The sequence below is a fragment of the Oncorhynchus kisutch genome, unplaced genomic scaffold (genome assembly GCF_002021735.2).
Source record: "Oncorhynchus kisutch isolate 150728-3 unplaced genomic scaffold, Okis_V2 scaffold868, whole genome shotgun sequence".
Classification (NCBI taxonomy): Eukaryota; Metazoa; Chordata; class Actinopteri; order Salmoniformes; family Salmonidae; genus Oncorhynchus; species Oncorhynchus kisutch.
In genome coordinates this window covers 76,554-98,450 of record NW_022262813.1, presented here as the reverse complement: position 1 = coordinate 98,450, position 21,897 = coordinate 76,554, and the positions used below count along the sequence as shown (strand labels likewise).

Below are 21,897 nucleotides of genomic sequence, written 5' to 3'. Positions count from 1 at the left end.
GTGTGTGTGTGTGTGGCGCATCTGTATCTTTCCCCTGCTCAGACCAGACCCAGTGCTGACTTTATCCAATTTGTGTCCTACTCTAAGACTAAGTCCCAAATGGCACCCTATTCCCTTTAGAGTTCACTACTTCTGACCAGGTCTGTCACTATAAAGGGAATGGGGTGCCATTTATCCTTAAGCTCCTTCCTATTGTCTTCCTCCGCAGGATTAGCAATCCACTTAACATTGATCTACCTACACACACAATAACAAGCTAATGCTACTTCCCATCAGGCTACTATTGTCATTAGTCTCAATTTGCCATATGACACTGAATAACAATACTACATCTGCCACCTCCCTTTCCCTTTATGATAAAATGACAACAATAATGGTTGTCTCGAATAGGAAATCATGATTTGATCCAAAATGTATGTGTGTGTGTGTGTGTGTGCAAATCTCTCACTTCTGTATCACCTTCATAAAGACCTCTCTCTCTCTACCCCTCCCTCCAGGCCTGTGGTTGGAGATGGAGGTGGTGTATACAGGCTGCCTACAGATGACCCTGGAGACGAAGTTGAACCTGTGTAAACTGGGGAAGGAGAAGTCCATTGGGGTGGATGCTGACGGACACATCCCAGAGACCAGCCAAGTAGGGTAAGACCTGATCCCTATGTCCTCGTACACCACAGATCAGCCTGCATCGCAGATACACTGTTTTGGCTCATGCTGTGTGTGTGTGTTCATGTGTTTGTTGTCTGTATAAAGAAGACAGTTTTGTAACCCTGATTACTGATTAGAACGAAGATAGAAGTTGTACCATGACTCATGATGACTCACAATCATTTGGATCCAAATGCAGTATTTCAAGTATTTTGTGTGTGTCTCAGCTCCAAGCCCAGGCTGTGTGTATTAGCTGACAGTGATGAGGAGTCCTCCAGTGCCGGCTCGTCTGATGAGGAGGAGGTGCCGCCTACTGAACCCCAGGGAACTCTGGGAGATAAGAGCACAGGCACGCCACCACCACCAGCGACTGATGGGTAAATTGAGTGTCCCAAACGGCACCCTATTCCCTATGGGCATGTTCAGAAGTAGTGCACCATAGAAGGAATAACGCTCCATTTGGGACACAGGTCATGACATTTATTTTTTACATTCTTTAAGACAAGTTGTTAACCCTTGCACTGTTTTGTTCACTGGATGAGAGACTGTTGTTGTCACTTTAAAGTGAGTTCCACAGTTGAGCATTTTTTTAAAGTTGTGAGAGTGTTTTTATTGAGCTGCGTTTCATGACTCCTCTCAGTGGGAGTGGTGGGAGCACCGGCAGACGGTTCCTGAGGTTCGTGGACAAGATCGCCTCGTCCAAGTACTTCCAGAAGGCCACGGAGAACGAGTACATCAAGAAGAAGATCGCTGAGGTCTCCAACATGCCACTGATGCTCACTGTGGAAGTTCTAGAACTCTCAGGGACTCTGGCTGTCAACATTCCACCTCCCCCTACTGACAGGATATGGTACTACAAACCTGCTAGCTTTAACCATATGAATAGAATCATTCTAGTTCTGTGGTTTTTATATCATTCTATAGATACACTGAACTGAAAGGTACATTGGCTCTTGTTTTTGTTTAAGTCTCAAGCAGGTCTTTCTTACTGTCTTTATTTTTGTCTCCCTGACTCTCCCTCTCTTTCTGTCTTCCCCCCCACAGGTACAGTTTCCGTGTGCCTCCCAGGCTGGACCTGCGTGTGCGTCCCATGCTAGGGGAGAGGGAGGTCACCTTCACACACGTCACAGAGTGGATCGAGAAGAAGCTGAGTCGAGAGTTTCAGGTCAGTCTGTCCTCCACCTGTGAGGTGGTACATGAACATGACATCGTACACGAGACTATCATCATGATATAGTGCTGTGGTCAAGGTAAGCGTAGGTCCAAGCATGATGATACTGTAGCAACAGAATGGTTGTTTGATTCCTGTCTGGACTTACTGTACTCATAGGTAAGGGGCAGAAGTGTTTGCATCAGCTATTTTTATATCTACACATAGCTTGACTAATACAGTTGTCCCTAATTATGTGTACTACTATAAATCCAATCCCAGCCATCTGGTACCACATCAGTGTTAAGGTGCACCATACAGTGTTATGTTGATCCTGCAAGTTGCTAGGACTTCATCTTCTGTATTGTTATCTATGTATATTTGTTTAGCATTGCTTGTTGTTCTTGCGTCCACTGCAGAAGGAGTTTGTGATGCCCAACATGGATGACCTCTATCTTCCTCTCATGTCCTCCGTGCTGGACAACCCTCCAGCAGCCCAGCATTCTCCAGCCCACTCCTCCCGCCGCTCCTCCAACGACTCCCAGTACTACGTGTCTGAATAGCGCCTCACTGTGGCAGTGGATGGAGAAGAAAATAAATGGAAAACCAGTGGGCATGGATCCACAGTGGATTCTGAGCAGATAGGGCTTGGTTCAGTCCTAGCTTGTGAGGGATGGTCATAGTGAAGCCTGTGGCGGGCATGTACAACATGGCATGACTGGACAGTGGCATGGCTATGTTCTGAGCAGCCAGAGGGACTGGTATAATCGCATAGAGCCTGGTATAGCGCCCAGCCCTACTGACTGAACTTAAGACAGCACTTTGCAATAGAGAAGTGACCTGCGATAGTCCTGTAATGAACCAGGCTGATGTTTATTGGGGTGAGTCTTCTCCGTGAGGCAGAACTGAACGATTTCCACTAGATGGAACAGCAAAAATTCTAAATAGGCTGTATTGTAAAAATTCATACACAAAAATGGGCTTTTTGGTCTTAATTTAAGTTTAGGGTTAAGGATAGGTTTTCAAATCAGATTTGGACTTTGTGGCAGTGCCAGTAAGTGACCACTCTGCATAGCTGCCTCCAGAACAAAATACACTAAGCTGTGTAATGAAGACTGTGTGTCTCAGTTGGCACCATATATATATATCATAGGAGGTTGCAACCATGTTTGATAACATTCCACCAATTCCACTCGTCGTTAACACAAGCCATTCTCTGCAATTAAGGTGCCACCAACCCCCTGTGCTATATGGTGCACTGCTTTTGACCAGGACCCTGCTATGGTAGTGCACTACATAGGGAATAGGGTGCCATTTTGAATAAAACAGCAATAGGTAGATATGTTCACTTGAAGGAAAGTGAATATGGGCATTACTGGTATGAACTGTCACTGTACGATGACTATGCTGTGATATACTGAATCAGTTTGTCCTCAACTCTTGAAGGTGAGCGGTGTACTCATGTTGTCCAGTGGGCTGGCCAGAACATTGGTGTGTTACTGGCCTGACAAAATGGACTCCCTGAACAATTCCTATTTTAACAGTGATTGTAGCCCAGAGTAGATTCCTAGATTATTGGTTCTTTAAAACGTTCATTCAATGTCTTTGAGTGGATTTTTGGACAGTGTACCCCCTCTTCATTCATCGACTAACTGACAATAAAGCATGTAGAAATGGACAGGCTATCAAGATATTGTGGGAAAAATAAAACTTCATAAAAATACAGTACAAATACATGATTAAGATATCTAGTGCATCTTTATTGGTCAATTGCATACAAGGTCCAACCGAAATTTGACTTCCGTTTTTAACCGTGAGCCACCAGTGGTATAGTGGAGGGAAGCCACAAGTGCTCTTGTTTAGCCATCATTTGTTTTGTTTGTGTGGGGGGGGGGGGGGGGGGGGAAAGAGGTGATACATTGAAAGTATAGGGAGAGTTACTTCTTCCCCACAACAATTTTATTTACCAATACATCACCGTGCCACCATTAGTCACTTATCCAAATTGGTCCCCCAAATGGCAGCCCCTTCTATATTTATACAGGAAATAGGGTGTCATTTGGGCCCTGAACAAAAGTAGTTGACTATATGGGGAATAGGGTGCCATTTGAGACATAGGCAGTCTAAACTAAGCTGAAGCTTATTTGAAAAGAATAGCCAAACACCACCTGGATAGATAAGACTGTTTTATTAGAAGACTGTTACTATAAGAACTTGTTTCTCTGAGCTAGTTAGAACGGTGGACCACCATCACGTCTAAGCCTCCTCTGGCAAGGGTTCGACAGGCAGTTTATTCAGCACGTCCTTCTTCAGTGGGCCCTGTAGGTCAAAAGTCACAGCAGGGTCAACAGAAGTCCAGTATTAAAGCAACAGGTTCACCCAGACATGGGTCATGTCAGCTGAGAACGAGGGTAATGTCTCAAATGGCACCCTATATAGTGCACTACGTTTTACCAGAGCACTATGGGTGCCATTTGGAACGCGTTAGGGAGAGCACCACTCCACCTCGTTCCCCATCATGCTCCAGTCCACATCCCTTTAATTCCACATCTCAATTCCCTTGACCTTATTTTTCTGAGCACTATTCAGAATCCAGCTAATAAACATCCAATTTCACAATTGTCATAGCATTAGATCACACCAGGGGGGGGTCACACAAAATAAAACGGATCTTTTCTTTTTAACACGTTAAAAGCATTGATTGTTGAAGATGTTCGAAAGATACAGGGTTTGACAGGAACAGGTATTCCAACAAACACGGGAAAATCTTTCATCACTATTCCTGTATTATCAATGACTAGGACAACAGTCATGCCGTAGTCACTTTCGATACAGGGTGTCCGCCTCCACCCCAACCTACGCTGTCCCTACATAAACCTACAGCCTTCTCCTTTACTTACCCACACTCCTCCCTCCATCACTAACATTGTCCGTCAGTCCCACTCCTCCATCACTAACATTGTCCATCAGTCCCACTCCTCCCCCCATCACTAACATTGTCCGTCAGTCCCACTCCTCCCCCCATCACTAACATTATCCGTCAGTCCCACTCCTCCCCCCATCACTAACATTGTCCGTCAGTCCCACTCCTCCCCCCATCACTAACATTGTCCGTCAGTCCCACTCCTCCCCCCATCACTAACATTGTCCGTCAGTCCCACTCCTCCATCACTAACATGGTCCGTCAGTCCCACTCCTCCATCACTAACATTGTCCGTCAGTCCCACTCCTCCATCACTAACATTGTCCATCAGTCCCACTCCCCTCTACAATGATTCATCTCACTCCAACATCCATCCACAGCCAGCGGGCCCTTCCACCCAGGCCCAAACCCAGCCGGTACCCACCATGAAGGCCCTCTTCTCCTGGGGGGTCTGGAAGTGACCGTAGCCAAACTTGGATGTGGTGTCGATGAACTTGAGGTCGATGGTCTCCTTGGACTTGCGTGATGTGTGCACTAGCATGGACTGTGAGAGAGAAGCACATAAACACACAAGTGGTTAGAGTTCAACACAAGGTCAAATATATCTCATGCTTTTGCATTCCCAACTCCTATGGTCATGTTTTCCTCTCTGGCATCAGTGGTTTGATTCCTTCACTATTATTCAGAAATTAAAACATCATACATCATCTGCACAGAGGTAGTTGTCACTAACACATGGGCACTGTACCTTTCTCAGGGTGAGGACACGTTTCTTACAGCCGATCACACAACCCTTCAGCATCAAGAAGTCATTTTTCACGTCACCATAGTGGGGGAACCCTCCCTACAGACAGACAACAGGAGAGGATGGATGAATAATTACACAGGTTAAACAAGTAGTACACCACATTAATGGCCACAACCTGCAATACATACTAGATTATAGTGCAAATACTGGCCATATACCCATCTTGCATGTCAGGCCTCTACTTTTGGCTTTACAGTGTGACATCAGACAAAGCTGGTGATCAAATGAGAGGATGCATCACGTCATTAAAACCTCCAAACGATTCACCCCACCCACACCCCCAAATCTTCAACTAAAATGATATACCCAAATCTAACTGCCTGTAGCTCAGGACCTGAAGCAAGGATATGCATATTCTTGATACCATTTGAAAGGAAACACTGACGTTTGTGGAAATGAGAAAGGAATGTACGAGAATAACACAATAGATCTGGTAAAAGATAATACATCTTTGAAATGCAAGAGGAAGGCCATAATGTATTGTTCCTGCTGAGGTGGAAATTCAATTTTGGCCACTAGATGGCAGCAGTGTATTTTCAACGTTTTGGGCTGATCCAATGAACCATTGATGTTCAAAATGTGGTATCAAGACTGCCCAAATGTGCCTAATTTGTTTATTAATAACTTTAAGTTCAAAACTGTGCACTCTCCTCAAACAGCATGGTATTATTTCACTGTAATAGCTACTGTAAATTGGACAGTGTAGTTAGATTAAGAATGTAAGCTTTCTGCCCATATAAGATGTCTATGTCCTGGGAAATGTTGTTACTTACAACCTCATACTAATCACATTAGCCTACGTTAGCTAAACAGTCCTGTGGACGGGACACAATCCCGAAGAAGTTTGAACCAACAGTAAGAATTAGAATGGTTACCATGTTATAGCACATCATTTCCAGGCTCAGTACCATGTCAATAACATTATATTACCATGGGGGTGATAGTCTTCTGGGTGGTGTCGTAGTTAGTGGAAGCGTTGTTCTTGATCACTTTGCCATCCTGGACATGGATCCCTTTGCCAATACGGTAGATCTGTAGACCAGAGTAAAACACTGAAACAGCATGATGGTGGTGAACCACAGTCTAAGCAGTACAGTATCTCTACGTAATTACAGTCACAACAGAACCCAAACTAGTTCCAGTTGAATACGCAACTCAAACATCCACACAGATCGTTCATTAACAAAGTATAATATATGAAGAAAACTATTTTACAGAGTAGTCAGTCCCTTTGAGGAGAAAACATCGATTTTTCAAGGAACACTTGGTCAACTGATGAATTTCCCATGCCCATCTCTCCACTAATGAATTTCCCATGCCCATCTCTCCACTAATGAATTTCCCATGCCCATCTCTCCACTAATGAATTTCCCATGCCCATCTCTCCACTAATGAATTTCCCATGCCCATCTCTCCACTAATGAATTTCCCATGCCCATCTCTCCACTAATGAATTTCCCATGCCCATCTCTCCACTAATGAATTTCCCATGCCCATCTCTCCACTAATGAATTTCCCATGCCCATCTCTCCACTAATGAATTTCCCATGCCCATCTCTCCACTAATGAATTTCCCATGCCCATCTCTCCACTAATGAATTTCACATGCCCATCTCTCCACTAATGAATTTCACATGCCCATCTCTCCACTAATGAATCTCACATGCCCATCTCTCCACTAATGAATCTCACATGCCCATCTCATCTAATGAATTTCACATGCCCATCTCATGAATCTCACATGCCCATCTCTCAACTAATGAATTTCACATGCCCATCTCAACTAATGAATTTCACATGCCCATCTCATCTAATGAATTTCACATGCCCATCTCATCTAATGAATTTCACATGCCCATCTTATCTCATGAATCTCACATGCCCATCTCATCTCATGAATTTCACATGCCCATCTCATCTCATGAATCTCACATGCCCATCTCATCTAATGAATCTCACATGCCCATCTCATCTAATGAATCTCACATGCCCATCTCATCTAATGAATCTCACATGCCCATCTCAACTAATGAATTTCACATGCCCATCTCATCTAGAGCCCTGGTGCTGCGGACCTTCTTGTTGAGCTCTGTGCGGTGGTGGTAGCCCTTCTGGCCGGCACGGGCGATGGTGTAGCCCACACGGGAAGGGTGCCAGGCTCCGATACAGGCCACCTTACGGAGGCCCTTGTGAGTCTTCCTGGGCAGTTTCTTCACTCCCCAACGACTGGTCACACCTGACAACCAATAGGAAAACCAGTAGGAAATGGGTTACGCCACAGGACCAGCCAATAGAATATAATAGCTGAATAGTAATATACCGTCAGTCAGCAGACATTGACATGCATCTTTTACTAATTAGATTATATGAGCAAGTAGAAAAACTCTGGGTCTTTGAGCCATTCTGTTATATCTAGAGACATGTCTCAACTTTGGAGATATTATAACCAATGGTACTGCCATGTCATTAATGTCCATATAGATTTCTCACACTCATCCCCAGGCTGAGTGACAACTCATATGGTCATTCTCAACAACAAAAATCTCTCTCTGGCATCAGTGGTTTGATTCCTTCACTATTATTCAGAAATTAAAACATTATACATCATCTGCACAGAGGACATTGTCACATTTGGTAGCAAGACAGAACAAATGGATGAGTGGGAGATCTGTGCCTAGGAATATCTTCTACGGTGACCCTTTTACCTCGACGACCAAGTACCTCAAAACCTCTTACCTTTCATCCCATGACCTTTGGTGACCCCGATGACGTCTATCATCTCGTCCTGGTAGAAGACTGACGACACAGGGATGGGCTGCTCCAGCTTCTCCTTGACCCAGTCCACCTTCTCGGAGATGGTGCCGCCGTTCAGCTGCACCTCCATGATATGGGCCTTCTTAGCTTTGAGGGGCAGCAGGCGAATCTAGAGACACAATTATAAATGTACAGAAGCCAGCAAGATTCACACAACTTTAGTGCCTTCACTTCCACACTGACTAAATAAGATTTATTTTAGGATTCAGTCTCTGATCCAGGATTAGCCTCCCTTTCCCCAATCCTACCCATTATTGGGGGAAATGTCAAGATCAGCGCCTAGGGCAGGGTTGTCAAACTCATTTTGCCCCGGGAGCCGCAGTCGGTCTACAACGACACCCGGAAGGCCGCACTGAATTTTATCAAATATTTACTTGCCACCAATTTGCAAAAATGCATCCTCTATCCACCCCCTCCAATGCTCACTCAATTCCAAGAAACTATGAATGTAGGTCTATTATTTCTACAGTTTAGATTTGGTTTTAGTCATTTTAAAGTTTGTTTTCCGACACACACAAATTTAAAATGATATATACATTATTTTTTTAATCTATCTATACACCCGCGGGCTGTATGTTTGACACCTCTGGTGTAGAGGCAACTTCACCCTACAGTCCTGTGAGTCATCAGTCAGGTCTCCGATAGCCTTGTCTATTTGTGCGGCCCTGACTCATATGGTCATGTTTTTCTCTCTGGCATCAGTGGTTTGATTCCTTCACTATTATTCAGAAATTAAAACATTATACATCATCTGCAGAAAGAGAAAAAACATCTGCCAAATGTGACACCGACCATAAGAATTATCAAGACCGCTAGAACAGATCTGGAACCAGGGGAATACTCTCACTGGAGACATGATTCACATTGCTGTATCCCCACATCTTACAGTAATCATATCTCTGCTTCAACAAACAGACACAATACCCTGAATTCTATCAGTAACATTGAGTAATGTTTGTTGCCAACACAAACTTTCCTCAAGTGCAGTCGAGGTACTGCTCCTCACAGGAGTATTTTTAAACTGTCATTTGAAACTCCATACTCTAGTACTCCTCTGCATGTGTGCGTGCGAGAGAGAGAAGACATTTGTTTGCAACGGGGGACTTGAGATTAGGGAAGGTTTTTTCCCCCCCTTTCAGTTGCCATGTGACTGGTAGGAGCTGGGTAGGCTATAACTCAGACAGCCGTGCCCGTTCTGAAGGGAGGTCCTTGGGGTGGAGACAGAAGAACCCCAGGGATACCACCAGCTGTCACTTACCACAAGCCAATAGAAACTCACTGAGGATAGGAGTGGAGGATTTCTGTTGGATCACATGATTGATAAGAGGGTTCTATGTACCTGAGTGTGGATGAGGACCCGGATGGATGTGCAGTATTTCTTCATGTTATTAAAGTCCTTCTCCAGCTGCTTCTTGCCACTCTCGTCTGTCCACTTCTTGGCATACTTGGTGAATGCCTTCTTCTTGCTCTTGTACCTGGAAGAGTTTACATACAGGGTAGAGATTGAAAAATAATCTCTTGATCATATGTTACTTCCCCCTCCTTCTCTGGCATCAGCGGTTTGATTTCAACACTATTATTCAGAAATTAAAACATCAAACATCATCTGCACAGAGGTCAGTCACAGTCTATACTTCAATGTGCCCCACCAGCTTTTGTAGAATCTGCGCTTGCACTCATCACTGAGGTGCTCGGCGAAGATGGTCTTGAAGGACCTCAGGCCACGGACTGTGTCGATGTACCCAACAACCCCCACCACCATCACAGGCGGAGTCTCGATGATAGTGACCGCCTCCACAGACTCACGTTTGGCTTGCTCTGTTGGGAGAGGAGATATGTGTCAGTCGCCACAAAAATGATAAAGACAAATGGCCTGTGTGTAGCCTACAGGAGGAACGACAAAGTGTCATATCAATGTCAGAGCAGAAGAGAGAAAGACTAGGGTTGAAAACAGAGCTGGGCTCTATGGTCAATGCCACATGTTCTCTCTCTGGCATCAGCGGTTTGATTCCATCACCATTATTCAGAAATTTAAATATCATACAGCGTCTTCTCAGACATCCTTGTCTAGACAGGACAAACAGATCTGGGACCAGGTCTAATTCTCTCATGGCTCTTACTCCTGGTTCACATATACATTGTTCTATCCAAATCTTACATCATCCCACGCTGTAAGGCAGACTGTACATACTCAGGCCAGTGCGGTGCACCTCACGCAGGATGTGGGTCATGCCGGCCTTGTAGCCCATGAAGGCGGTGAGGTGGACGGGCTGGCTGGGGTCGTCCTGGGGCCAGCTGCGGGGCTTCCCCCGGTGCTTCTTGCTGCGCTTGCAGGGCAGGAAGCCCATGTGCCCATGGCGGGGCGCGTGGAATTTACGGTGAGACTGGGAGGGAGTCGAAACAGATGTTCACGTCAATTAACTTCTGATAATGCTTCAAGGGCTCTAAAACCCCAGGTTATTGCTGTTGATTGATGTCTATTTTTTACATTTCAGTTGAATTCATATCACCCTTCTCTGAAGTATCAAACATGGGTTACTAGATCTTGGCTCTAAACAGAACTATAACTAGTAATACAAGGATTAGTGAAAACAAGTACAATATAAACGAATAACTTATCAATAACATAGAAAACAAAGCACAGGCTGGTCCCAGACTAGACTGGTTACAGGTAAATCCTGGACACTCCAATATCATACATTTGGTTACATAAAGACAGAGGACAAACAGGAAAGTAGGGTGGTTGGTCGGGTTAGGTGTATAACGCCAACGTCTAGCAAACCAAAGGTGGCGAGTACAAATCTCAAACAACTTTTTAACTACTTAACATGTTAGCTAACTCTATTGATATATTATATTATATTTTTGCTCCTTTGCACCCCAGTATCTCTACTTGCACATTCATCTTCTGCACATTTATCACTTCAGTGTTTATTTGCTAAATTGTAATTACTTCACTACGGCCTATTTATTGCCTTACCTCCCTAATCTTCCCTCATTTGCACACACTGTATATAGACTTTTCTATTGTATTAAAATAAACTAAATAAATAACTAAATAAAGGTGAAATAAAATGTTAATAGAAATAACCCAATTCCTAATATCTTAACCCTTTGCCTATCTAACTTTAGCCACCTAGCTAGAATTCCTAACCCATCATGTTTCACAATTTAAAATTCACATGTTCCGAATTTGTAACATATTACACGAAATGGGTGATGACAACAAATGAATACCTACCATATGAAATGTAAAACATTACACTAAACGGAGTGTCTCAGAATTACCTACAGAATAAAATGAAATGCTCGGGGACCAAGTTGAAGAACCAGATCCTTCCCAGGGGTGGGGGGGGTATAGCCCTGAAGAATCCCCAAAATCACCTCCTCCCCATTCGTACCGTTAGTAACCCACACATCCTACGTGTTTATGACAGACATCTTGTCCAGATTAGCTCGGTGACAAGAACAGGTGTCAGGAAGAGGCCTAACGGCTGCATTCTGAGAATGAATGGCCATGTTGTGTGCCCTGTCGGCCTCGGAGTTTCAGTAACGGCTGCTCAAGACAAGTGTCTGTGTGCTGAACAGCCTATACACAGACTAATACAGGCAAAGAGACGGTCTTGAGAAATTTAGTGACGATCAAGATTCAGGGTAGCCTAGTGTTTAGAGCGTTAGTAACCGGAAGGTTGCAAGTTCAAACCCCCGAGCTGACAAGGTACAAATCTGTCGTTCTGCCCCTGAACAGGCAGTTAACCCACTGTTCCTAGGCCGTCATTGAAAATAAGAATTTGTTCTTAACTGACTTGCCTAGTTAAATAAAAAGGTCAAATAAATAAATAAATAAATAAATACTTGCCATCAGAACACATGCAGAGTAATAGTGGAAAATTAATTTTACAGGGATCAACATACCCACACTAGAAATATGCCTTCATAAGCTGACTGAACAGACTAGTGCATTTCTGTGACAGCAAAAAAATTAAGAATATTCTTGCAAATGGACCAATGCAAGCGTTGTACATTTCTGTGCATGTCGGAGATTTGAAAGAGACTAAAACCTGGGGAAAAGGTGTTGCCTTGAGGTCAATAGATTAATTTCTGTCCACATGAAACAAATCCTTCATTATTCAAACCAAGTTAGTAGCACAACTAATGGGAAATATTTCCGATACAGCATTCATTACAAATTAATAGTTGAGAAACTCAAAGAAAACGTCTCTAAAAAGTCATTGTGACTGCAGATGATTCTGAGGTAGCCGAGAAACAGCCAAAAGTCCAAAGAAATGAGGATATTACCGATGTTGAGGCCATGTGCAAAAAGCACAACGCCATTGCCCTCTTGCACATGGCATACTGAGAAAGAACAGTGAGCATGCAACGTGTTCAACAAGTTGTCTTAATACTCAACAAAACACACCAGAAACTTAAAATCAAACCATACACACATAAACAAACACACAAACAGAGCCCCTGACCGAAGTTAGTAGACCCCAAGGTGCCCTTCAGGTTAGAAATATAGAAAAGACAGCCGGACCACTGACCATGTCTGTGTGTGCCGTCCAGGCAAGGGACAGAAAGAGATAGGAACAAGTGCTGATGTCAGAGTCATACTCAAGATGTTACTCTGTGCAAGGGCTCTAATTTGGTGGCTGGCCCAGTTAAGGAGCCGTATTCATTTTCAAACAAGACCAGGGCTGCCAGCACTGGCTCATGGTGGGTCATGTGGTGGGGTGCCCAGACAACTGGCTGCAGACATCTGTGGGGAGAGAGAGACATCTACTGTTTATCTACTGTTACTGTACCAATTCATAACATGTTTGGGAGGAGGACTTAGTATATGTAGGCTTAAAGGCTCTTATGAAGATTGAATGACAAGGTTCAAGGGTATTTATTAGTAACTTTTACGAGCTAATAAACATGCCATGTTTCCCCAGCGCAAAACACGGGATTGTTTTTAAACTAAAAAAAAAAAAAGCAAAAATATAGGATAATAACAATAGCTATTCAAACCTCTAAATGACTTCATAATGCAATTGTTTTCCTGACAACTATTTACCAATTTTGAGACAGAACTGTCGGTCACCGTAGAGTACAATAAAACAGATCTAAGGAACGCGCTAGCTACATGCAGTAAAAATATTAATAGCACGCAAAACGTGTGGGACAGAACAAAGGACACATTCTTTGGCCCCAATTCAAAATCTGAGACAAAGTGGATATTGGTCAAATCCGTCATAATGTGTGTTCCAACAGGACCACAAAGTGGTAACTAAAATCCGGGTCTGATATACTTGACTATTTTCACTGCATAATATTTAAAGTTCTCCTTCTCTGGGTTAGAAAATAATTCGGCTAAATGCTAACCCCAGTTCTTAGAAACTGGTAGCAACGTTAGTCATATAGAAATAGTTTTTTTTGGTGACGATGACATGAACAAGCTTTGCGGTTGACATCCATACAAGTATTACTCCCATTTTTACCCAAACATGAGTGTCAAATACACAAAAAGTCTTAATATAGGCTAATTGGCGGCAACGAGGAGATTCTGGATCTAGCTGAAATTATCACCCCCACGTGGCACATGCGTAGCGTTTTCATGGCATTTCCATTGTTTTAGTCGAACTCTTTACTACTTTAGATAGCTAACTAACTACCTGATCTAGTCGCGGGAAAATACCTCCATTTGATAATCGTAACGCTTATCATTAACAGTTTCATTAATACAACTTACTGTAACAACTCATCCTCTTCAGCTCACCAGACTCAACTAGATTTGCGCACACTGATGACTTTCTGAACGTTTTTTCGTAATTTGATGTTTTATGCCACCTTGTGGACTGGAAGTTCATTGAATTAGAACACACCAGAGATCAGTATATATTGACGAGATCCCAAAGGCGGGAAGGCAGGCGCCAAGTTTAGGTCCAAAACAAAGCCATAGAAACGTATTGGTCTTGTTTTGGACATATTTGGGTTCAGGGTCGCCTCTTCCTCTCTGACCACACATTTTCTCTGCGCTGAACTTTTACCTTCGACCTCTGCTTGAAAAATGAAAGAAATGTAAATGTAATATTCGAGATAAAGGGTGTAAATAAAATGTACAAATCGTTTTTTGTTAATCTTACTGAAATTGTATTTATGTTCACCATATTACATTTTATACTTACTTCTGACCTCCAACGCCATGTTGTTCCTCATACGCATGCGCAGAAGCGTAGAAGAGGTCGAATTGAAGTTTATTTTTTTTCTTTAACAAAAGACAGCAAAATGCCATCGGACTATGATAAAGATGCGTATCCAGAGCCTCCCCGCCAGACTCCCATCGTGGACAAGCAGACGACCCTTCCCAACCCAGCCCTGATTTTGACTAAACTCTTCTATTATTCCGTGGACCTCCCTGTCACCACATTCAGAGGTGAGCTAGCTAGCTAAGCTAAAGTTTTGCCAATTATTTTGAACTAACCCATCTGTGGGGTTGCTAACACTAGCTAATGTTGGATATCTAGCGAGATACATGGAGACAGACCATGGCATTAAACATTTATAATGATAGAGGATTTCAAATGACAGATGTGGACTTCAGAGAAATTGTTTCAGTTAGCTTACTAGATGGCGTTAGCTGTCAAAACTAGCAAGTGTTGCGGTTATGCTTTCTACCTAGCTCGGTAGCTATGTGTGTTGCAGTTTTAGTTTATTCAGATGTAGTGCATAATGTTGCATGCAGCGCAATGCACTTGACACTAGCTAGATACTACTCATTAAATATCATATTACTGTAATTCAGGGTCTAGAAATGCATCCTTCACCTCTTTCCAGTAATATCACTGATCTAACATTGGACTGGAAGTTCCACATAGCTTTCACCAATCAGTCAGCAATAGGACTCCTTAAGTACTTTGTACCACATGATCAACAAGAAGTACATTTTGACATGTTCCCCTCATCTCTCAACAGAACTTGTGGAGGGTATCCACTCTGGCAACAAGTACAACTACTACCACCAGAAGTTCCGCCGTGTCCCAGAGCTGACCGAGTGCACAGAGGGAGACTACACCTGTTACTATGAGGCTGAGATGCAGTGGAGGAGAGATCAGTAAGTATTCCTCTTTCAAGCTCGAGGGCCACAGTGCTTTACTTTCCTCCTGCTGGCTTTACTTTTCTCCCAATGAAGGTCATTAAGTACATAGTCATGGTTTTCCAGTCTGAAATAAAGGAACGTGTGAAAACCAGCAGACACTGTGGTCCTCCAGAAGTTTGATACCCCTCTACACCAACTCTCATCATGAGGAAAAACCCATTGACTGGATTAAATGACAAGACATACTGTAAAAAAAAGTAGACCATCTTATCCAGAGCGACATCTTCAAATGGCTAGGTGGGACAACCAGTCATATTAAGTCATTTTCCCTCAAAGTACCTATCAGCAAAGTCCGCTAGTAAGAGGGGGAAAAAATCAAGTGCAAGTTCACGAAAGGCTTTCCACATCTGTTGTATGAAAAGTCTGAATCCGCATCAATTGGTTACCGGGAAGTTGACCTTACATAGTTTGTCCAAGAGATGAATGTTCTGTGGTCAGATATGATAGGACAGTTACAGGCTGACTACACCACTCGCGTTGCGTGCGTTGCAAAATAGATTTAGAAATCTATGTTATTAAATTATTGTGCCAACAAGTGTCTGCCTTGCCAAGGGCTAAAATAGAAATTCAGTTCTGACGCAGATCAGAAGTCCTGCCTCTCCCATCTCCTCATTGGTTTATAGAAGCAGGTACCCATGTGCCATCTCATCATTGGTTATACCCACGTGGGTGACTGAAAGATGAACGAGGTCTTGCACCTAATTTATGAAAGTTGCCAATTGCAATATAAAGTCAAGAGAAGAAAAGGCCTGGAAGGAAGAGAGATGATTAGAAACTATTTGGTTGACCGTTTTATGTGTGGATTAATTGGCGGAGTAGAGGACCTTGTGCATTTCAGACAAAATAACAACTCAATGTTTATATCCCAGGACAAATTAGCTAGCAACAGCAAGCTAGCTAAATAGGACAAATTAGCTAGCAAGTGCAAGCTAACTAGCTAAATTTCCATAAATGTTTAATGCTTTTCGACCTGTCCCCAAATTAATATAATTGGTTCAGAGTTTGTTTTGGTATTTTAACCTGCATTTGGTGTGGGGGGGACAAAATACATTTGTGCACGATGGCGCACGCGCGCAGCCGGTTTGGGTTCCGTGTTACCCACTGCTTTTAACCATTCATCGGCTTGTCCTGTTTAGTGAATTCACAACCACCCTACCCTTGTCCCTAACAGCTGTCTGTTGTGTGTGTGTCCTTCCCCGCCCGCCCAGTAAGGTGGACCAGGAGATTGTGAAGGTGGTCCAGGAGCGTCTGAGGGCCTGCCAGCAGAGGGAGGGTACCAGCTACCACCAGAACTGTTCCAAGGAGCTGCAGCAGTTTGCAGACGTGGCCAAGGCCTACCAGTCACGCTGTAAGTACCACTCACTCCAGTCATGCCTCAATTACAATTCAGGGATGTAAATATGCCAGTAACACTGTTGATAGCATGTTCCAAGCATCTACGGGGCAAGAATGACAGCTAGGCCTATGCGTCGCTCGAACCTCCAACCACTGACAGCACCCGTTATTGAGTCTGCAGATGTATGTTTAAATTTCTGAATAATACTGATGGGGGAAAAAACTCATGCCAGAGAGAGAAGATCAACAGACCCAAACCTGGGAAAATGAAGGTTACGTATGTAACCACGGTTATGTGAGCTATATGGATCACGACAATATATTGGTATCACTTCGCAGCGGAGGGATACATCCGAGGTGAGAATTTACAGATTTACTCCCGTGTAAACCTGTGTAACGGCTAGGGTCCGCCCCTATATATAGACCCCATGGCCGTGACATGTTATCTACATAATTTGAGGCGCCTCTAGCACCGTAAAAGATTGGAGTGATCCATATAGCTCTCATAACCGTGGTTACATACGTAACCTTCGTTATGTTTCACTATATTGGATCACACCAATATTTTGGTGTACCAGATTAGTCAGTGCTAGAGGGACCTGGCCAGCCAGCGGCAAAGTCCAAGTGTGCAACCAAGACGCAGGGGCCGTCATTGTGGAAGAGGGGTCCCGGCCCATTCCCGGAAGGGGAGGCGACGCCCAGGACCACTGAACCAACCGCAGAGGGAGGTGCCACATTTACCCGATAGTACCTAGCAAAGGTCCACGAGGAAGCCCAGCTGGCCGCAGCACAGATATCAGCGAGGGCACTCCTCGCAGTAGAGCCCAGGACACACCAACACCTCGTGTTGAACGTGCCACCACAGATCCCAGCTAGGCGATATGCTGTCGTAATCGTTTCCTCTATCCAGTGAGAGAGCCTCCGCTTTGATAGCACAGCCCCCAGGACTCTCTCGTCATAGCAGACAAAGAGCTGGTCTGTTCTCACTGACTGTGTCCGCTCCACATAGGCAGCCACAGCATGCCGGAGAGGAGGGTCATAAGCAGACAGGATAAAAGGGATGTTCACATGCCTGTCTGACAGAACCTTCGGGAGGAATGAAGGGTTGGGACGGAGATGTATACTCCTCCCCCCGGGGTCCATCCGGTAGCACTCAGAACTTACCGAAAGAGCATGGAGCTCACCCACCCTCTTCATGAAGTAATCGCTACCAAGAAAGCCACCTTCATAGAGAGGTGTTTCAGGGAGGCAGACTCCAACGTTTCTAAAGGCGGCTTTGCCAAAGCTGCCAAGACCACATCCAGATCCCAGCTCGCCATTGAGTGGGTCCTAGCTGGACGCAGGGGACAAACCCCCTTCATAAACCTGGAGACCAAGGGCTGGCGCCCCACTGACCTGTCCATCCACCCCACATGACAGGCAGATATAGCAGCCAAATACCTTCTCAGTGTAGAAGCTGTGAAGCCCTCATCCAAGCGAGACTGTAGGTATTGGAGGACATAGTGCCCCCCTCATGACTTGGGCCCAACCTCAATACTAGTGCACCAAGAGCAGAACAACCGCCAGCTCAACTAGTATGCCGCGGTTATAGCAGGCGCCCTAGCGTTCTGCTTGGTGTTCATTACACCCTCTTGTAGTCTTAACATGGACCATTGGTGCCGTTCAGTGGCCAAGCCCACAGACTGAGGCGGTGCGGCCTCCGATGCCACAAGAGTTCCCCCGGCCTGAGACAGCAGGTCTGGTCTTGGGAAGTTGCCATGGTGTCCCAGACAACAGGGACAGAAGGCTGAACCAGGGTCGCCTGGGCCAGTATGGGGCCACCAGAAGCAGATGATGCTCTGCCATCCTGGTCCGGTCCAGCACAGCCTGGATCAGGGGAATAAAGCTCCAGCCCTGGCCAATCGTGAGCCAGAGCATCCAAGCACGTAGGCCCTGGTGGCTCCGACATGGAGTACCACAGGGGGCTGTGCGCATTGTCCAGGGAGGCAAACGGGTCCACCTGCACCCTCCCGAACTTGTCCCACAGGTGCTGCACCACCTGGGGATGTAGCTCTAGTCCCAAGGTGGTGGGCCCTCCCTTGAGAGCATATCCTCTGCCACATTCAGGATGTCAGGTATGTGCCCTGCACGTAGAGACGCTAGGCGTCCCGGAGCCCAGAGAAGGAGCTCCCGTGCCAAAGTGAGGGGCAGTGCGACCTCAGTCCACCCTGATGGTTGATGTAAGCCACCACTGTGGTGTTGTCCGTTCTCACCAGGACATGTCTTCCCTTCAGATGTGGAAGGAAGGACTGCAGGGCCAGCAGTACAGCTCTAGTGTATTGATGGGCCTGCCGCTCCAAGGGTGTAGCCAACAGCTGCTGGCCAACCTGCCCTTAGTCACACCCCCCCAGCCGAATTGGGAGGAGTCTGTGCTGACCAGCTCCCAGCGGCACATCCTTAGCATCTCCACCCCACCTGAGAGAAAGGAGTGACAGCGCAACCTCAGCAATAAAGTGTCGCGGTCATGGGGTCTATATATAGGGGCGGACCCCAGCCATGACACAGGTGTACACGGGAGTAAATCTGTAAATCCTCACCTCGGATGTATCCCTCCCCCGCAGAGTGATCCAATATAGTGAAACATAACTTCAGGTGTCAGTTGTGTTCAGTAGTAAACATTTCGAAACTTAAGTGCTGCTGCCCGAATGTTTTTCAATATTAATCATTTCATGACACCTCCAGGGAAGAATTTCCTGCAGTGGAATGCAGAAATGTTAAGGCTGTGAGGCTACTGTTCCATTGCATTGTCAAACTGTTGTCCTTCCTCTGTTGTAGATGGGGATCTGGGAGCCTACGCCAGCTCAAGGAAATGTCTGATGAAGCAGAAAGACAGGATGATGGCGGCCGAGGCAAAAGCTTAAACAATAACCCCTAATCACTCTGTTCCAAGTCTCTCTCCTATGTATGAAATGTAGAGTAAATATGTTTATTGCAAAAAAATAATTGTCCTCATTGTATTGTTTAGCTGTAGTAACAGACAACTTTTTGAATGAGCTGCATTTACCCGTGACTCCAGCAGTTTTTAGCCATCTCCAGAACTCAAACCATTCTTGAATAGGAACTGTTGTGGTCTAGTCCCGCTGGGCTGCAAGTACACTGCCACAAGTAGTACTGAATCTCAATGTATTTGATTGCGCGTCCCAGCTTATCACTTGATCAAAACGCATTGGGGTCTGAGTGGAAAAGCCTTGAATATTCTCATTTCAAGGGGACACAGAATACAAGAAATCTGACTCATTTGGGATTCATCTTGGTCAAATTCAAGTCCAGCGTTGTGAAATAAGCAGCCATGATTAAATCTACTTAATAGCACATCTCTTCATTGTATGATTCTAAAAGATGGCTTTTCAATAAGGTCTATCGGAGGACTTTTAACCTTAATCTCTCCCGAGCCCATAGTGATGAGACAAGATAGTAGCTACTAACAATTGGATACCACGAAATTGGGAAGGGGCAAAACCCCCCCAATTAGGTTATTATTATGGAGCAACTTCATCGACATCCAGCTCTCGTAACCACGAACGTCACCATTGGCCTCAAGGTGAAATTGTAGTTCCTTCCTCTCCAGCAACTAAGGCAGGGCGACTATTTTTGCAGTGACTTGGCATTGAACCAGTAACTTAATCATGCAGCATATATTCAATGTCCGCTTTTTATTTTCAGCCACCTAACAGGTGCCCCTTGCAAGGCATTGGAAAATCTCCCTGGTCTTTAATTTGCTTGAAATTCACCACTTTAACTTCCAAAACGTGTGGGATACAGCAATAAGGTAGTCCTAAACACTTGCTGCACTCAGTCCATGCATACCTGATGCAAAATACTTTTATTTGCAAAGACATCTAGCGATACCATTTTAAATATTCAGACTAACAAATTATCAGCACACATTTGCAGAAGAGCCGGCAACTAAGCCAGAGGAATCCAAATCTTAACCTATGAGGTTCATTAATTGCACCCACCTTGTCTCCAAGGTCTAAAGCAATCTGATTTTTTTTAGGGAAGACTGGGGGTTAAGAGCAGTGCTGGTTAAATCCAGATTAGAAGGAGGGGACTAAACCCTTGAAGTCCTCATTACCTGAAGTAATAATAAACCATGGTGTCAAAATGCCCAAAATAGATCTTATTGCTGTCACATGATCTCCAGCCATCAGCATCTTACACCTTGATTCATATTATAGTCACATTACAGCACATCAGTTTAAGAGAGACAGTAATGGTGTTAAACCCTTATTTAATCCACTGTACAAAAGTGTTTAGGAGGATGCCGGGGCAGCTGCGGCCGTCCTCTCTGCACAGACACCCTGGTGTGGGTNTCCCCCCGGGGTCCATCCGGTAGCACTCAGAACTTACCGAAAGAGCGGAGCTCCCCACCTCTTCATGAAGTAATCGCTACCAAGAAAGCCACCTCATAGAGAGGTGTTTCAGGGAGGCAGACTCCAACGTTTCTAAAGGCGGCTTTGCCAAAGCTGCCAAGACCACATCCAGATCCCAGCTCGCCATTGAGTGGGTTCCTAGCTGGACGCAGGGGACAAACCCCTTCATAAACCTGGAGACCAAGGGCTGGGCGCCCCACTGACCTGTCCATACCACCCCACATGACAGGCAGATATAGCAGCCAAATACCTTCTCAGTGTAGAAGCTGTGAAGCCTCATCCAAGCGAGACTGTAGGTATTGGAGGACATAGTGCCCCCCTCATGACTTGGCCCAACCTCAATACTAGTGCACCAAGAGCAGAACAACCGCCAGCTCAACTAGTATGCCGCGGTTATAGCAGGCCGCCCTAGCGTTCTGCTTGGTGTTCATTACACCCTCTTGTAGTCTTAACATGGACCATTGGTGCCGTTCAGTGGCCAAGCCCACAGACTGAGGCGGTGCGGCCTCCGATGCCACAAGAGTTCCCCGGCCCTGAGACAGCAGGTCTGGTCTTGGGAAGTTGCCATGGTGTCCCAGACACAGGGACAGAAGGCTGAACCAGGGTCGCCTGGGCCAGTATGGGGCCACCAGAAGCAGATGATGCTCTGCCATCCTGGTCCGGTCCAGC

The 21,897-nt window shown here is 45.0% G+C and overlaps 3 protein-coding genes and 1 non-coding gene across 4 annotated transcripts in view; 2 read left to right on the top strand and 2 right to left on the bottom strand.

Moving 5' to 3' along the window:
- LOC109878930 (testis-expressed protein 2) overlaps positions 1-3,473 on the top strand; it is a 29,164-nt gene extending 25,691 nt beyond the window's left edge. Inside the window, exons 8-12 of the mRNA XM_031816779.1 lie at positions 498-639; positions 873-1,022; positions 1,286-1,495; positions 1,690-1,810; positions 2,215-3,473. Of these exons, the coding sequence (XP_031672639.1) occupies positions 498-639; positions 873-1,022; positions 1,286-1,495; positions 1,690-1,810; positions 2,215-2,358 (767 nt within the window). The 3' untranslated portion in view covers positions 2,359-3,473. The remainder of the gene's footprint in view (positions 1-497; positions 640-872; positions 1,023-1,285; positions 1,496-1,689; positions 1,811-2,214) is intronic.
- A 491-nt stretch (positions 3,474-3,964) lies between these two features.
- LOC116362685 (60S ribosomal protein L3-like) lies at positions 3,965-14,147 on the bottom strand. Its single transcript, XM_031816780.1, has 11 exons — positions 14,075-14,147; positions 12,885-13,099; positions 10,532-10,724; positions 9,990-10,158; positions 9,680-9,815; positions 8,263-8,449; positions 7,602-7,762; positions 6,457-6,558; positions 5,467-5,562; positions 5,143-5,262; positions 3,965-4,114 (listed from the first exon to the last, which is right to left on the bottom strand). The coding sequence occupies exons 2-11, from the start codon at positions 12,885-12,887 to the stop codon at positions 4,052-4,054; spliced, it is 1,230 nt and encodes a 409-aa protein (XP_031672640.1). The 5' UTR covers positions 12,888-13,099; positions 14,075-14,147; the 3' UTR covers positions 3,965-4,051.
- LOC116362689 (small nucleolar RNA SNORA71) lies at positions 4,507-4,632 on the bottom strand. Its single transcript, XR_004207774.1, has one exon. It is a non-coding gene; the product is annotated as a small nucleolar RNA SNORA71 (small nucleolar RNA).
- Positions 14,148-14,526: 379 nt separating the features above from the next.
- Positions 14,527-20,167, top strand: LOC109878920 (NADH dehydrogenase [ubiquinone] 1 beta subcomplex subunit 10). Its single transcript, XM_031816781.1, has 4 exons — positions 14,527-14,758; positions 15,298-15,436; positions 16,690-16,829; positions 19,631-20,167. Exons 1-4 carry the CDS (start codon positions 14,611-14,613, stop codon positions 19,714-19,716), a joined length of 513 nt encoding a protein of 170 aa, XP_031672641.1. The 5' UTR covers positions 14,527-14,610; the 3' UTR covers positions 19,717-20,167.
- The last annotated feature ends 1,730 nt before the right edge of the window (positions 20,168-21,897 follow it).